Below are 17,255 nucleotides of genomic sequence, written 5' to 3'. Positions count from 1 at the left end.
GGTCTGTTTGTATAATTTATTGTATGATTAATTGTGCTTGTCTGGAGTATTGCAGTTACAGTTATGCTCTTCTCTGCATGAAGTAACAGTTAACAGCTATAATGAGGCACAGAAATATATTTTTCATTAGACAATAACAAGAGCACTTTTAATTTGAAGCTCGCTAAGCATTTGCTATTATGTCAGGCAGACAAAACGAAGTAATTATCTCCTAGGGGACTTATTGTGTTCTCTTCACATTCTCATTAGCTTGGATTCGTTGCGCTCAGTGGTACAACTCTGCATGTTAATTTAAAACGGTCACTAGGGGGACCCCTTTGTAACCACCAACCTCGGTGCCAACATCAGTCCTTGATATGACTTTAGGTTAGTGGGACACTCTGCTTCCCCTTCAGGCAAGTATGACACCACACTTTGTGGTTAAGTGACAGCGCTCAAGATCGTCAATGTGTGGCCTACTTTCCTCCCAGTGCAACATGTTGGGACACACACTTTCAGCACGGCAGGTTTTGATGGCCTCAGTGTGACAGGGCATAGAGCTGCTCGGCGCTGCGCTCCAGTCGGTCCCTGTACTCCAGGTTGGAGTAGTTGCCTTCAGGGACCCCCTGTGTGCCATTGAGGAGGCCCCAGCAGCAGCAGGCAATCACCGCTGTGCTGTCGCTGTCGCCTGATCAGGAAGAAAAGTAGATGGACAGAGAGAACAGCATGAGAATTGAGTTTTTCACTGCAACTGTTTGCACCTATTATTTCATAATTGTCACATGTTCGGGAAACCTTTTAAAGTCTTGCTTTAAAAAGTCATAGTGTATATAATATGTCATTTTTGTGTTCAGATGGTTTTGCTGCTCAAGAGTGACCAAAAAAAGTTAATGGAGGTTTAAATTCAACAGAACCATATGGCACCATAGTGCAAAATGTCTTCATTGGCTTCCAGATGTCTTTCACCTAGAAGGTACTCTTACCAACTTTAGGGTCACCGACAATTAATAAGCAGATCGCTGAGGATATTCTAACAATATCAACATTCATCATGATATGTATTTAGGTTAGGGAAGTCACATATTAATCTTTTGTTTATCAGGCATTATTGCACAATACTATTAAGTCAAAAGAGGAAATCTAGTGGATATTTATTGGTAATTAAGATGACAAATTATGTATCACTAAATATAACTTAAAAATTTTGATGACACATAGGTACATTTTCTAGCCTCAGTTCAGTGTCTCAAAGGTCAGTTTGAGGACACAGGCCTGTCAATCAACACACTTGTTTTTAGGAGTTAACACTACCACCATTAGGGAGGTTGCATTAATCTTTAGTTATGTCCAAATTCATTGTTTTAACATAATGACTTCAGACTGGGCAAAACATTGATTGCAACATCTGTTAAGGTGGTTTAAATTCCCACGGTTCTTAAGCAGTTTTTTTTTTTTTTTTAAATGACAACCTTTATATACCTAAAGATAGACCTACCTATACACCACTTGCTCAGTAACCATTGTATGAAAAGTTTCTTTTCCACTTCATTTGTGTAGGCTCGACAAAGCTGCCTTTATCCTCAAGACAATGACAGATGAGGACCAATTAGAGTGCAGACCATCAGTCCATATGGCTTGTCTGAGCACAAGTGCTCTGACTCTAGATGAGACAGACGTTGGGAAAAACATCTCTGTTTAAAACATACGGAGAGGAATGCTTGCCAGAGTGCTGTGGTTATCAGACTAAACCAGAAGGCCTGGTTTACGCAAAAGACCAGGTTCAATACTAAAAGAGGTTATGATTGGGAATGGTAGTCGTGTAACCTAAAGATAGACTTCAGAAGATTTACTTTAGATCAGAGATAATTGAGATCAAGTTTTGGTGGATTACGGTTAGGGAAATACTTCCCTGGCAGCCAATAAAAGTACACCAAAGAGAAATTTTCTTGACTGAATCTCTGACCTCCATGGAAGCCCGCTCTGTTCATCAGCTCCTCCCAGTCTGAACCCGCCCCCAGCAGGGCATCGTAGGCTATCATCGGAGCGTCGTGGCCGCTGCGTCCCGCCCAGCCCGACAGGCTGAAGCTCTTGTAGGCTTCGTCCCTCTCAGCTGGGTCGTAGGAGGGGGGCCAAATCACAGGGCCCACCCCATTGGAGATGCCCCTCAAATCCAGGTACCTGTGGACAGAGGTCAGAGATTTTCCTGACATCCACGCTTTCCTCCGGTGTTAGGTGAATCTCTATAAGTGAAAAGTAATGAGTGTTTCCAAGGTTCACTGACACACTGATATATTATTTTTACTATATATAAGAAGTGGAAACACCTGTTTTTATCAGTGGTACTTACTGATGGAGTAAGTGGGCAGGGTATTTTTTTATGCTTTGACATCTCCTGGACTGCACAGATTGTATGATGTTGGCAGAAAAAAGTGCTTCCTGCGTAATGCCCTGACCCAACATCCTGTTTTAACCAGATAAACTGTTCGTGCGTCAAATGAAGCACACATAATGCCATCAGAATTAAGTTCCTATATTTCTATACATTTATTATATTTAATATTTTCTTAATGTCAACTTATCCATGAGAAGACCAAATCCAACCTGGCATAAAGTCAGTTTGTACTTTCTAACCTCCCTATACTGTCTGTGGCTTTCACATTCAAGCCCATTCATTCAAACTGAGGATGTAAATAATTATAAAACAAATTTCATTTCTTAAAAAGTCACAATAATTTCATAAAACATCTGGGTGCTATAGTTAAAAAGTAACTCAAACATGAGTAAATTGTTCATTTGTTGGGGATTATTTTCAGTGGGGAGTAATTAACATTTGGTGTTAACAGCATCAGGACAGTGTGCGTGAGATTGATTTAAAAATAAACGATAGTGCCCGTGTTCATCATAATGAGGGAACGCGTTTCCCAGCACAACGGTGTGTCTCGCTGATGTATCTTTATCAGTGGAGCTCTACTATAACAATTATGAATCAGCTACATCAGGTTTGGAGCAGCTGGATCGTTGCTGGTTTTGTTTAAATAAGAAAAATATTGAATATGACCAGACTTAGTAAGACTAAGTAAGAAATCTACTTGTGTATTTGTATTATTGCTATTAGGAACAATAGCTTAGAAGAAAAATGAGGTCACACCACTGCACTCAAACTGACCACTGACATTTTAGTGCAAATCTCATGCCATCCTCTATTAACCTTGAGACTGATATAGGCTAACAGAAGTTGCTGATGTCGGAAACCTGGAGTTGAATACAACATGACAGCCTCATACCACTGCCACTTGTCACAGAAGTAGCCCCAGTCTCTCTCTGTCTCCTCCACAGCGAAGCCTCGACCTACAACGAAGTTCTTTGCTATTGGACAGGCCTCGTTGATCAGGCCCAGACCCCAGGTCGTGATTGGCCTGCGCTGGACGGCGTAGGCGGTGAAAAGGGCCGATGCTACGGCTCCCAGGAAACCGGTAGGGTGGGGATGGGTCATCCTCCCTGTCTCCACGGCAACCGCCACCAGCGATAACAGCTGATCAGGCTTTGGATACCTGGCAGGGACATAGTATTAAAGTCTATATCAGCTTTTATTATGGAGGATATATAGAGAAATGTGGATTTGGATACACATTATATTCACAGTAATGACTTCTTTCCAAGCTTTAATTGAGTTCACAGAATGTCCTTGATGGTTCTGGATGATGTTTTAACCCTGCAACTCTGTTATTTATTTGTTATTTTCTGCTTAGTGATCAAAGAATGTACATTTGCTGCATTTATCATAAATTACTTTGGATAAGAACAGCAGCCGAATGCCTCAGCTGTAAATTTAAATGTGAAATGTTCAATGTCAAGTTGTCTTTCTGTTTCATATCTTTTGGATATTTTTCCCTACATTTTACCGACTAAATAATTAATTTAGAAAATAAATGGCAAAAGATTAATTGATAATGAAAATAATTATCATAAAAAAGAACAGTAAGGCAGTGTATTCCCACTTGGGTCTGAAATATGGCGAGTAAGTCTGTAACCTCAGAGTTATTTTGGACTCTGACCTTAACTTGGAAAGTCATGTCAGTAACATAAGAAGGGCAACTAAAATCTTAAAAGTTAAAAGAGGGTTTGTATGTCACACTGATTTGAGAAACTCCTTCATGTTACCAGGTGGGAATACTTTCATGCTCTCCTTGCTGCCTGATGATTTGAGCTGTGTCCACATTCAAAAGCAAACTTATAATGTTTCTATTTTCAGAGGTTTATGACTCCTTATATTATGTCTTGATGCCTTTATGCTCTATGTAAAGCACTTTGAATTGCCTTCTTGTTTAAATGTGCTATACAAAGAAACTTGTCTTGCCTGGAGTTACTCTATGTGTGTGTCTTGCGGCATGGGTCCTTACTGTCTTTGGGTGGGTGGGTGTTTACACGTTGATTGTAATCTAAAACACATTGAGTGTACTTGTATGGCAAATTGTTTTGCCTTATAAGATTATTGCAAACAAACAAAACCAAAACCCTGAGGATTTCAGGAGACAAAGGAAAAATGCTAAAACAACAGAGAGTACCAATATTTGCCAACAAAGTCAAAATCAATCTGTAACTTATTGCCTTTTCGCTATTAGTCCCACGACTTGAGTTACTGCATACAGAGAAAAATCTTTCAAAAAGAGGCTTTAGTTTGACTCAGTTAGTCATTAAGATGCCCTGTACCTGCTCAGGAAAGCAGAACTGCAAGGTCACTGACAATTAAAAATTAATAAACAAACTCATGGAGAGCAGAAGCAAAAGACAGAGTATCCAAACTGAAACTGAGTTAGTATGTACTTATTCTCAGGTCTTACATCAGACCAATGCACATAGACCTCATGGCCGCTCCACAGCCCGTCCCCTCAGGGTTATAAGGCACTCTGTAACCTCCTTCCTCCCCAGGCTTCAACTGGGACACACCTAAAGGGAAAATAAAGTAAGTCAGATCTCTGCCTTTACCACCCACGAATGTGATGTGTTTGAGAAATTTAGGCTTTCTCTCACCCAGAATGCTTGAAGGCCCTGGTTTCCTCCCTTCCATGTCTTTCATCCCCTCCACATATCGAGCAGCCACCTCATGCAGGAGCTCCTCCCCTCTCTTGCCTGCGAGGGGGACAACACAGACTTAACTTGTTCAAACTGCACACCCTGTCCATATTAACATTTTTAAAGATGTAACATTTGTTAACAAGGCTGGTTGTTTGCTTTTTTCAAAGTAAAGGTCAAGTTGAAATTCTACCATCTACCTTCCACTTGTGCGGGGCCGTAATAGAGCAGCAAATCAAGGGAAGACTGGAAATTAGATTTAACCTTTAGTTGTGGCTCTTGAAGAGGAGGAAGGTGTGGTGTGTTTCCTGATGAGGCCTCATCAGAACGACGCTGACTATCAGATCAATCCAATCAACCCCTCGTTTGAAACAAAATGGGAAAAGGAGAGACAGGAACTGGAGAGAGCAAATGGGCTCAATGTACTTTTGACCTCACCACTCGTCAGTCCTTCAGCAGTTGCCAGATGCAGAACTGTGTCGTCACTCACTGGCCAGTCAGGGAGCTCAGCCTTGATGTTCTTCAGACCACCGAGCTCCTTCAGCTCCTGCAAGGACAGACATTCATTGTCTTTACGAGCAGCTCAATCATAATTCAGAACAGAACTAGATATTGTACAAAGGACATCATCAATAAAAATTATGATCGAAACATGAATCCTTATAAATTCCCACGTGAATAAAATAACAGCAAAGATAAACTCTTCATCCTTGTGTTGGGCTCCTTGAAACCCCATCTAGGACCTTTTGCATCTGGAGGCCCCTGGACCCACTTTGCTGTCCGACCCACTTCTTTTTCCACACTGGTCCTGCACTGACCTGGTGAATAGCTGGTCCGGACTCATTGTACTCCCACAGCTGGTTTCTGTATCCAATAGCATCACCAGCACCACTCAGTAGCATGGCTGCCTTATAGTACTCCAGTGTAGCAGATTTTCCCATACTGTATATATATATATAAAAACAAACAAACAAAAAAATATTTTAGACCATATGCACAATAAATAACTCCAGAAGAACTCTGGAATAAGCAAATTACTTTTTTAAATTTTTTACAGTACATATAAAGGAACATATACTGAAGAGACACTTTGTAAATGATCTGCCAAGTTCATTTATTTTCTAGAAGTGAAAGTTTATGATAATGTATATTAGATATTTTTCATATTTCAATTTTGAAAACAGTCAAATCATTGCTCCTCTCATTTCATCTTTCCTTCTTGTGTTGTGTAGGTGAAATAGACTATTGTGTGTCTCAACCACTGAATCCAATTACACTTAGAGTCTCCAAAAGGCTGGTTTGTTGATGCCTCTTTACGTGGGGTATTGCACGGAAGCAAAGTTTGATATGTAGTATTTTTGAAAAGGTCTCAGGCGCAGGAAACACATCACAATGCTCACAGGAAAATGTTCAGCGACTGGTTCAAATTAATTCAAACTCTCTCCATGTATTCAAAATGAAACTAATTTTTTAAGTAAATAATTTTAAACTAATACTTACTAATACATAATCAGTTAGTACTGTCAGTAGGTTGTACAAACATGGATCTGTAAATACTTATGTTAATGCATATTGTTATGTTAAGGGATATTCCAAATGAATGTCTCCAGAAACTATTTTTGTAACTACATTTGTAAAGTCATCTCAACATGTTCAGACACGACATATGGAACCATGAATTCAACCATCGATCAATCATAAAAACGAGTCAACCTAAACAGAAAAGTTACTCTCTGGCTTGATTTAGAGTCATTTAAATAACATGTTGCACATGCTGCAGGAAATCCTTCATCCATGCTGTGGCAGCCTCACCGGGCCATTGCTGCGCGTCGTCCCCCGAAATCAGGCTTCACGAGACGGTCACACACATAAGCTGACACCGGGGCTGCAAGCTGAAGCGGTGCACTCCTGGCGCTTCCTCTGGGCTAGGGTGTTTGTTGGAAGTATTTTCTCAGTCCCAGGAAGAAAGGCCTAGAAAACAGCAGCGTTCATTCACTGAAGTTATGGCACGCTCGCTTCCCGAACCCGAGCCAGTGAGCTGGCCTTCCTGAAAGCGTGCTGGCTATAAAAAGACGCTGCAGCAAACCAAGTTTAGCTTTCCAACTGGCAAGATGGAGACATAAAGCAAATGGTAAATGTTTTGTGTAACATCGGGATAATCATTGACGAGTTCCCCACTCAGTATTTTCACAGCTGCACTGCACAGATCTGTGTTTGATCCATGTGAAAACTACAACTTCGTATTTGTTGAATGAATTATTAAAGCTTGAATGAATTATTAAAGCTTAACTGAATTGCAACTTTACTTTAGGCTGCAGAAATGTATACCAACACGAGTGGTGCATCAATTTTGAGATAATAGAATATTTTATCTACCTTTTTCAATCACTTTTCAATAATTAATTCACTCTGAAACTACATTTATTTTAGAGTATTGATACCAATAGAGATAGCAAATTAATTCATCATTAACAGAATATGAAAATAACACTGGTCATATTCACATAAAAGAAGAGACAGAAACAGGTGCAGAATTATACAAGTGTCTACAGCCATGCCAATAGCTCTGGAAAGCTGTGCTAATGTCAGCATACTAATGTCACTCACAAGGACAATGTTCACATCCTGATGCTGAGCAGGTATAGGCCTAATGCTAATGTTATGCTAATGTTAGTGTTTTGTTGTCCATGAGCATTTTAGCATTAGTCAAGTGTTGGCTCTGCCCACAGTTTTCAGTAGTTAGGCTTTAGCTTGTTGCACCTGAAAACAAAATAATTTGATGAAAAGGGCTGAAATCTGCTTAAAGCCACAAAGTGGAGTGTTGATTCTCAGTGGAATTGGCAGGACTATCACCAGGCTTTAGGCTGAATGACATTGTTTTTAACACACTGGAAAACAAAAATAGTCTTGTCCATTCCTCTCTGTTTCTGTGTGTCTCTTATCCCCCTCTCTTGCTGTCAGGGGTGAGTAACTCTATCTCTGTTCTCTCTCTCTGACCAGATGTTGAACTATGTGCAACCCATGGCTAGATAATCCAGGCAGATCACAGCCTGAGAGCTTCCTCTGTTCTCCATCCGCTGGCAGTCAACCCAGGTGGGAGGAATTCAATATTTAATATTTATTTTATTTATTTATTTATTTAATTTAATATTTAATCCAGTCACTTCTCAACAAAGTCCAACATTGAGCTTGTCATCCACTGATTTCATCCAACAGAGGATGATCAGCGTTAACTTAAATAGTCAATATGAAAGAATTGATCCAAACCCTGTTAAAGGAACAGTTGAAATACACTTATATGAACTTTCTTGCAAAGAGTACAAGAAGATCAATACCACCTGTCTGTACAGTAAATAAGAAACTGGAGACAGGGGATGGTTAGCTTATTTTAGCATAAAGACTGTAATCAGGGGAAAGAGCTAGCCTAGCACAGTCCAAAGCTTTAAAAATAATCTGTCTACTGGCAGCATTACCTATCTCATTTTTTCGTTTGTGTGTTTTTACAGTGGATTAGGTGCCAGACTATTTCTTGGTCTATGGGTTAGTCCACCAGAAACCTATGCGATCCTACTGAAGCATAAATCTTTCAAAATGGATCACGAATACAGTTTCATTTAAAAAAGAAAAAAAAAAAGAAGAAATTTCCTGAAACACCTGGGCATCAAGATCTGGTTACTATAGGTTTTAGCCAATGTTACTCAAACAGCAGTAAATTGTGTTTTTGATGGGGACTACTTTCAGCTGTGGATTTGATGCACGCACGAATTACTGACGGACTGTGTGTGTGGGATTCCCTCAAGAAATACAACAGGGCCCATGTTTATCCAAATGACAGAACATGTCACCTAGTGCAAAGGTATGGATTAATATCTGTTTTTAATAGTTTCTGGACAACAAAGCATAGGGCACAGAGAAATAAGCTATATCATACTTTGGCTACACAGGTAATACTGGTTAGGATCAGTTCATTGTTGATTTAGGTCTTTTCATGTGGGGTGTGTTGACAAAAATGAAAACAGATAGAAAACAATGTTCCAAATCAGTGTAAGAGGTGCAATCAATAAAATAGAACCCTAGAATTCTAGGACTCTGTGTGTCATAATTTATATAGAATGATGATGTCACTCTATGGAACTTTGCTACAGAACTTTGCTACAAAACTTTGCTCATTTAGTTAAGATCAACAACAGATTGACACACGCATTGTATCACTTGAAGTTTTTAATTGGAGACAAAGTTTTTGAGGACTTTCAATTTGTAACCAGTCTGTAATTTGTTGATTTACAGACCAGCTCTCTGGTAAGTTAAGTCTGTAACCCTGTTGTAGTTTATCATTCCTTAATAATCTAGTTTATAATTTACATGTTAACATAACTTTGCTGTTGACTACTTTTTTTTAATCACTGTCATAGTGTTAAATAAATCCTGACTTCAGTTAGCTTTTTGGGTTGAGGGGTTCACATACTTCTTCCAACCTACACTGTGGATGTTTCAATGATGTTTTCAAAGATTTTTATGTTATTAGTTAAAATAGATTGTGTTTGTTCATAATTGTAATTTGGATAAAGAATTTAAACATAAATGGAGATTGATTCTGAAGGGCTCATTTGCTTTGTGTTGCCACTGTATATATATATGTAAATTAAATGTAAAATTTGAGGGTTTCAGAATTGAAATGTAAATATTTGTGGTAGAATGAACAACACTTTGATATTGTAAGATAGCGTTTGACTTCTTTGTCTGATCTTTTTAGTCAAAATGGACGGAAGAGGAGACGGAGAGCACAACGGTAGAAATCGTAAGTACTTGGTTTATCTTCCTTTTCTCTGATATTATGGCCATTTAAGGTTGACTGATTTACAGCTTCATTCTATTAATCATAATGGTAACATAATTCTCTAACTGATCTTGCAGGGCCGAACTTTCCCCGTCAGTTGTTTCCAAGAGTTGATCGGCCACCAGCTGATCAGCTTAATGCTGGAGTCATTGCCTGGCTGGAGTTCCTTTTTAATAATGAACTACAGGAGGAGGGCTTTGCATTCATACTGGAGATTGTGGAACCCGAGGATGAGGAACAACATGACGACAACAACAATGAAAATGTTGAAAACAATGACAACAATGCCAATGATGAAAACCTTGTAAACAATGACAACGTCAATGATGAAAATCTTGACAACATTGACAACATTGACAACAACGCCAGCGATGAAAACTTAGACAACAATGACAGCATCAATCGTGAAAATCTTGACAACATTGACAACAACGCGAATGATGAAAACCCTGACAACGACAGCAATGAAAACAACGCCAGCAGTGGCAACCGTGACATTGCTGTCAACCTCAACAATAATGATGACATACACAATGATAATATAGATGACAATGTTGACAACAATAATGGACATACATATGCTGGTACTAGTGCTGGAGTTGTTGTTGACCAGGGTGTAGAGGAAGATGACCCCCTGCTTGGACCATCCAGGAGGAGGTCAAGAGAGGAGGATGGACAGAATGCTGTAGAGGAAAGCAGCAAAAGAATCAGGGGGTGGGACGGGTTTTCTGACAGCAGCACTGACTGCAACTCTGACAGTGACAACAACACTGACCATGACAATAATAACACTGTCAGGAATACTAGAAATAGCCCTGACAAACATGCAGGTGCTGATGCTGAGGTTGCTGAAGAAGACCCTCTGCCCGGCCCATCCAGGAAAAGTTCAAGAGAGCTTGATACAGTAGAAGATGAGAGAAGTGATGAAAAATCAAGACTATGTTATGAGTTTGTAGACGACACTGTTACAATCAGAACTAACAGAGATCTTGCTCACGGTAGTAGCAGCATTGATCCAGATGATAATGCAGGTGCTGCTGAGGAGACAGGCGAGGAAACCAACCAGCAGGTGGAGGAGGAAGCCACACAGCCAGGACCATAAAGGAAGAGGTCAAGGGGAAAACGATGAAGGCGAGGACAGGGAGGCATCAAAAATATTCAGACGTTAAGCTGAGACGCCAGGGATGAAGAATGACAGTGACTGTGACTGAATTTTACAGTGAGGTTTGGATTTTAAAAGGGTTGTCTCCTGTCTGCCCTGCATCCCCAGAATGGATACAGGTCAGACAAGTTTTACCTTTACTTGATTTTCAGTCAGTGTCTGTATAATCTGGACAGTCTATAGTAGTGTCCGAAATACATGTACATTAAATCAGTCTAGGGGTAAGACACGGACAGAGGGTGGTTCCTGTAACAGCATGTCATCAGCCCACTTTTGGCACCCATTCGCTGATCGTCCTGGAGGGGGATCCCTCTTCGAGTGGGCCCTCCCAAGGTTTCTTCCTTTTTCAGCCTCTTAACTGGGCTGTTTGGGGGAGTTTTTCCTTGCTCTCATTGAGGGTCTAAGGTCTGGATGGGTGTCACTTTAATTTAATTTAACTTTTTGGATATCTAATGTGGGCATTTAATTAAAACTCTGTTCCCTCTGTAAAATAAATAAATAAAATAGAAAAATTGGATTCTGAGACTTTTGTTGCCTATATACAGTAAATGAATGTCCTCTGTAAATTTCTGTCCATTACATTCAGGCCCTTATCAAACAAGCTCACACAATGCTGATTAAGCCCATCAGCACCAGCTAAATCTCTCTGGATATCACAGTATACTGTAGCTCTAAATCTGGTGTATGTAGTGACATTACTGTGCTGGCAATATGTTTTATGTTAACCAGCAGTGACTGGTTTGTCATGTGCACAGGACGAATCTGTCTTCAGTTCAATTTTCGAAGAAGAAGCTATTTATTTAAAAAAAAATTCTGTGGGTTTAAAGTTTGTCAACATGTGTTTGTAATGATTGACCCATTAGCAGGTCAGCAGGATCGAAGAGATTATTAATTACCAATGAATCCAGAGTCAAATAGGCCTTGTAGCTGTGCCAGCCATTCCACAGATCAGGTCAGAACCACACGTACATAAGTAGGGTGCAGAAGGAATTTGGCCTGGTTAACTGGTGCTTACATACTGCAAAATAGAAGATCTCACGTGGATCTTGTGGAGAATTAAACCCACTCAGGTGCCTTGTGTGTGGAATAGGTTACCTGCATTTGTAATTTGACATAAAACGTAATGAGGAAAATCCATGGTGTAAATTATAGCATAAGCCCTTTCAGAAGAGAAGACATAACACATTCATGGAAATCTGCTCAACCCAGAATCACTGATTTATTTAACTGAAAACTATGTCTCCGATTTCACGCATAGTGCAGGTTGGCCACTGCACAGAAAGACAGTAGCGATGGGTTGGCGATGGGTGGCGGCGATCTGAGTATCAGCACCATTGTTCTACCAGAGGACTCAGCTCCGAGCTGCAGTGTCAGCAAGCGTCCGTCCTGCTAACATGTCCTTGGGCGAGACACAGCTCTGTTGTATCTGACCCAGTGCTCTGACCTGAAGGTGGATGGAAAAATGTGAAAAGAGAATTCTCCCTCGGGGATCAATAAAACATTACATCACATTAAAATCATGTTTTCTGCTCCTAAATCCAGTTATAGATGTAGCCTAGGCTTACAAAACCTGTGATCTACTCATCAATCTGATGTGCTCCACAGCGCTTCCCTCCACAGGGTGGCATAGTTTCACTGCAACACACAAACTGTGGCTTTGAAACAGACTTCATGATTGACACTGGCAGCTGGTGGATCCTGATGCCAGACACTGATTCCCCATGGCTGATGCACATGGTCAGTCTTTGCTACCAGACGATTATCATCAAAGGGGAAGTGCAGATTGCGGAGGGAGATGAGGTATCAGGAGAGAAGCAGCCTGTGGGCTATTTGTCACATGAGTTGTCAGGGTCCATAAAGGCCGATAGTGAGCAGAGCCGGCGAGAGGCACAGTGGTGAAATAAAAACAAATGGTCCATGTTCAGATATGCCTGGGCAGACTGTGGTGGTGTACAGTTTCAGAGTTTATCACTATGTCACCATTGCTGTAGCTGAAGGACCTGTTGTATTACACTGTGTGCATTTGAATATGAGCTCTAAAGAGCAAGTTTGATTAAATGCACACAGCACTGTAATTTAAAGCTATAGCTTGACATTGTGTGACATATACTTATTCTCTGTCTTGTCAGGAGTTATAGAGGGAAGATGAACACTACTCTTATGTCTATCAAGTCAATATATATAGCTACAGCCAGCAGCTGTTTAGCTTCACTGTGAACTTTAGACGTGCTGGTAGGCAACCAGGCTAGCTGTTTGTACTACTGTTTCCAGTCTTTATGCTAAGCTAAGCTAACCATCCTGACAGATAGGAAATCGTTTTTGATCTTTTCATCTCAAAAAGATGTATTTCCCAAAATATCAAATTATTCCTCTAACTTTTGTGTCAGTTGTAACTTGCAATGGTTTAGATTTTTTCTGTACTTGAAAACAGCACTGTTGGTATGAATGGTTATGGGGGAATTTACATAGACAGAAATGACACAGTTTACACTCGCACCTTGACAAAAGCCCATTATCCTAAAATCTGCATGAATTATGAATGTATGTGTTTCCCTACTCCTGAAAGTGTTTTGGAGACAGCTGGAAACAGGATAATGAAGAAGCCCATTATGTTGTTGTACTGCAGCCAAACCAAACAGCACCACAGATATCCCCCACTCGCCACTGCTAATTATCAAGCCAGAGACATTTCTTCTCATGTGATTATAATGTTTTTTAAATTGCCCCCTTTGGCACGGTTGAGCTCCAGTAAGCTACGCTGCTTCTCCAGTGGGGTGGTTAGTTTAGTTCTGCTTGGCGACAGGCAGAAGGTACAGTAAGCTTGACTAAGCTTGACAAACTTGCTCCCAGGTTCCCTCTTAGGGATGAGGGATGGAGTGGATGCGGATCACATGTGTGCTGGGGTAATGTGTTGGCAGCCTCGACAGCCTGAGAGCAGGATGGGCGATGCAGCAGAAGCAAATCCTTCTTCTGATTGGATAAGACACTCATTGATTAACTAACTGAAGTATTTTGATAACCATTAATCATTATAGTCATTTTTATAAGTAAAAATCCCAAACATTCTCTTGCGCCAGTTTCTCCAATGTGAGGATTTTTTTCTTTTTGTCTTACATTACATTGAACAGAATATTTTGGGGTTTTGGACTGAAAAAACAAGAAATTTGAAGACATCACCAGAAATTATACTGAGCATTTGTCTTATTTGATCAATGAATTAATAAAAAAAAAAGCAAATGGTCAATGAATCAATCATAAGTATTTATATTTGGCAGCTGGAGCCAGAGAACATTTGGCATTTTTTCTAATGAGATTAGGAAGAGGATTAGGACGATTAATCAACGATCAAAATAGCAGCATCTTGTTTTTTTCCTGAAGATCGACTAGTCAACTGATTGTTTCAGCTCTAATTTTCTTTAGGACTGTGTATATCATAACTGCTGCACTGTGTATCGGTTAGAATTACTTTTGTATTTTGTTGTTAGTGCTATCTGCAGTCGTGTTTTCATATTGATGCAGTCTTGTCTTGCTACCTTTCTGTTCATATTTGAAAAATGAATAAAATATTAATTAAAAACAAAAGAAAATAGTCATTTGTTGCAACCATAGTTTGGTTAAAATCATTGTGATATATCACTCTTCTCTACTCATCAATCTCCTACTGTGGGAACATAGCAGAGGAAGAAATGATATCTCCTCATCTCTCCCTGCTGCTCATATCTAACAACATACCCCCTGATGTAGAACTGCTCTTTTCAGAAATAGCATTAGTGTTGGATGTTGGGTCCCGTGACGGATAAAGAAATGGTTGGGTGGTCGAAGGACGAACTAATAAGCCTCCCTCTGAGCACCAGTTGGAGTGACCGTCGTCATCCCCCAACCCCAGAGGCTCCTGCTCAAAAACCCCTCTCAACCTCCTCACCCAGCACCCCCCATCCACACACCCCCCACCCCAAACAACTGTGGCGGGCCATGATACCCGAGTGCTATTACAAGTTCCAGTGTTGCCTAGCAACTGGCTGGCAGATAACAATTGGCGCTGTACATGGTGGAGATTTAACACTGTTTATGGGGGTGTCAGCATGTGTGTGTATGTGCGTGCATGCGTGTGTGGGGACAGCGGGAACTAGTGTCTGAGTGAGTGAGTGGCGTGTGTGTGTGTGTGTGTGCGTGTGTGCGTGTGTGCGTGCGTGCATGTGAATCCATAATGACTGACATGGTTGTGTGCGGATGTGTCACCAGTGTTATGTTTCCCCCACAGCTTCCAGGCAATAAACTGTAAGCTCAGCCTCACAGTGGTGTTTATAACAAAACAGATCACCAACTGTAGCGAACAAAGAGGTGTGTCGGTTGTTTAGCCTTCCCTCGCTGCTGTAAATGAGGTGGACAAAATAATAGAAAGACCTGTCAGTATAATGCAATACAGCAACACAAACTACAACCTCCAAAATGATCATACAGTTCAATCAACACCTCCTGCAAAACAATTTTAATAAAAACTGAACCTTCATGAAGTGAGGATTTATTGGAGGACTGCTGTATTAGACTGCATTAGTTTTATCTAAGAGCACCTAATAAACTGCCAAGTGAGTGTAAATCTTAATTTATTAGAGTACAGCCCTTTATGCCAGCAGCCTGTCTCAGAGATTTGTCTTCTGAGCATTGCTATGAAAGCACAAGTGCACTACTGGGTAATGAAAGGTCACTCTTGAAGTTAATGTTCCAGGCATCACTTGGTTGTCATCTGACAGACTAATTCAGTTGTTTTGAAGAGCCACAATCATTCAGACTTGATCATTGAGATGGGAAAGCTTGGCTTGACTAGATAATACTTCCCTCCTCCTTATACCCTTCTCATTTGTCTTGTTTTCTCACCCTTAAATTAGACACTGAAATTGCTGTTTAACATTTAACAGTTGGTTAATAATAGATGAGGGCGAGGTGTAAATGGAAAGGAATGCTGATTGTATAATTTGTAAGGTAAACTGTGGATGGGGGGGGGGTTACAAATATTCTTTGTAAGGATTTTTAGATGTCTGTTTAGAATATTAATGTGTTATTGTCGTCATGAAGTAAAATGTCTCACAGGACACCACCTAACACTTTTACAGGCCTGTCTCCTCAACCGAGGCACGGCACGCTGATATTTTCTCCAATAAATCCTGAATCCCTGAGGAATTTCAAAAGCGTTGTGAGAGTGAAGGAGGTGTCCCTGATGTATAAAGTCAATATCTCAACAGAGCGGGAATAACTCCAGTCTCCTCGGTGATGCATTTTCTACAGGATTTGATTATTTTAATGTTTCCTGGTGAAGGCCTCTATTATTCTTATATCCAGTCATTCAGATATTTAGGGAGATAAAAAAAAAAAAAAGACAATTTAAATTCTCTGAGATGATCACAATAACTTTCGGCTTCGGAAACGTTTATCTTTCAGCTCATCTCTTCTTCCTCTCCCCGTCCTGCTCGTCCGTCCTCCCTCTCTGTTTCTCTTTTTTTTCCAGCTCTCTCCCGTTTTCTTTGTCTTGCTCAAAATTATAATTTGTTAACACCGCACTTCAACAGACTTGCTGCTTCCAGCCCCGAGCTTATGTCATGTAATAAAACAACCGAATAATCATGAAAAACAGAACATCAAATGTCACAACAGCATTTTGTTAATGTTTATTAATTGAGTTTTACATAATTAGGGCCTTGTTTCATGCATGTTACACAGCTTGTCTGTCACCGCCTCAGTCTAAAATTAGCATGTGTCTGATATTTCCATAAGAAATTCATCACATTATATGTCACTCTCTTATTAGAGCTTGTTATCTCAGTTCATACACATGAACTCTGAGGGAGATATTTTTCAATCTAGAGATAAAATTGATCAGATAACATAGAACCAGTTAGTTGGTTGATGGCACTGTTTTTTTTTTTTTTTTATCTTTTATTTTTTTTTATAAAAGTAAAGTACCTCATAAAGTTCAGACTGCAGCCTTGAAACCCGTCATTAGCATACATGTGGTTAGCGGTGAAAAGTTTACAAAACCTTGTGTTTGGCCTTGAACACTTCATTTAATGTTTAAATAATAAAGCTTGAAGTACAGACTGCCTCGGTTTGATAAGCGGTTTGACCATGGCACCAAGCCACTTTCTGTACAAAATATTCAATAAAACATTGAATATTTAATAATCATTTTTCTTATTTATTTTCTTTTGA

General features: G+C 40.1%; 2 protein-coding genes across 2 annotated transcripts; one reads left to right on the top strand and one right to left on the bottom strand.

Annotated features, from left to right (window-relative positions):
- Positions 1–2: 2 nt before the first annotated feature.
- adprh (ADP-ribosylarginine hydrolase) lies at positions 3–7,086 on the bottom strand. Its single transcript, XM_023402463.2, has 8 exons — positions 6,865–7,086; positions 5,871–5,994; positions 5,491–5,599; positions 5,011–5,109; positions 4,821–4,926; positions 3,264–3,530; positions 1,943–2,157; positions 3–667 (listed from the first exon to the last, which is right to left on the bottom strand). Exons 1-8 carry the CDS (start codon positions 6,870–6,872, stop codon positions 519–521), a joined length of 1,077 nt encoding a protein of 358 aa, XP_023258231.1. The 5' UTR covers positions 6,873–7,086; the 3' UTR covers positions 3–518.
- LOC147819350 (uncharacterized) lies at positions 7,049–11,507 on the top strand. The gene is made up of 4 exons (XM_087172970.1): positions 7,049–7,183; positions 8,053–8,145; positions 9,806–9,850; positions 9,967–11,507. The coding sequence occupies exons 3-4, from the start codon at positions 9,811–9,813 to the stop codon at positions 10,989–10,991; spliced, it is 1,065 nt and encodes a 354-aa protein (XP_087029096.1). The 5' UTR covers positions 7,049–7,183; positions 8,053–8,145; positions 9,806–9,810; the 3' UTR covers positions 10,992–11,507.
- The last annotated feature ends 5,748 nt before the right edge of the window (positions 11,508–17,255 follow it).

This window comes from Seriola lalandi, unplaced genomic scaffold (genome assembly GCF_002814215.2).
Source record: "Seriola lalandi dorsalis isolate HSWRI2012SDOR001 ecotype SW California unplaced genomic scaffold, Sedor1 jcf7180002053933, whole genome shotgun sequence".
NCBI classification, from domain to species: Eukaryota; Metazoa; Chordata; class Actinopteri; order Carangiformes; family Carangidae; genus Seriola; species Seriola lalandi.
This window is presented reverse-complemented; position numbering and strand designations above follow the sequence as displayed.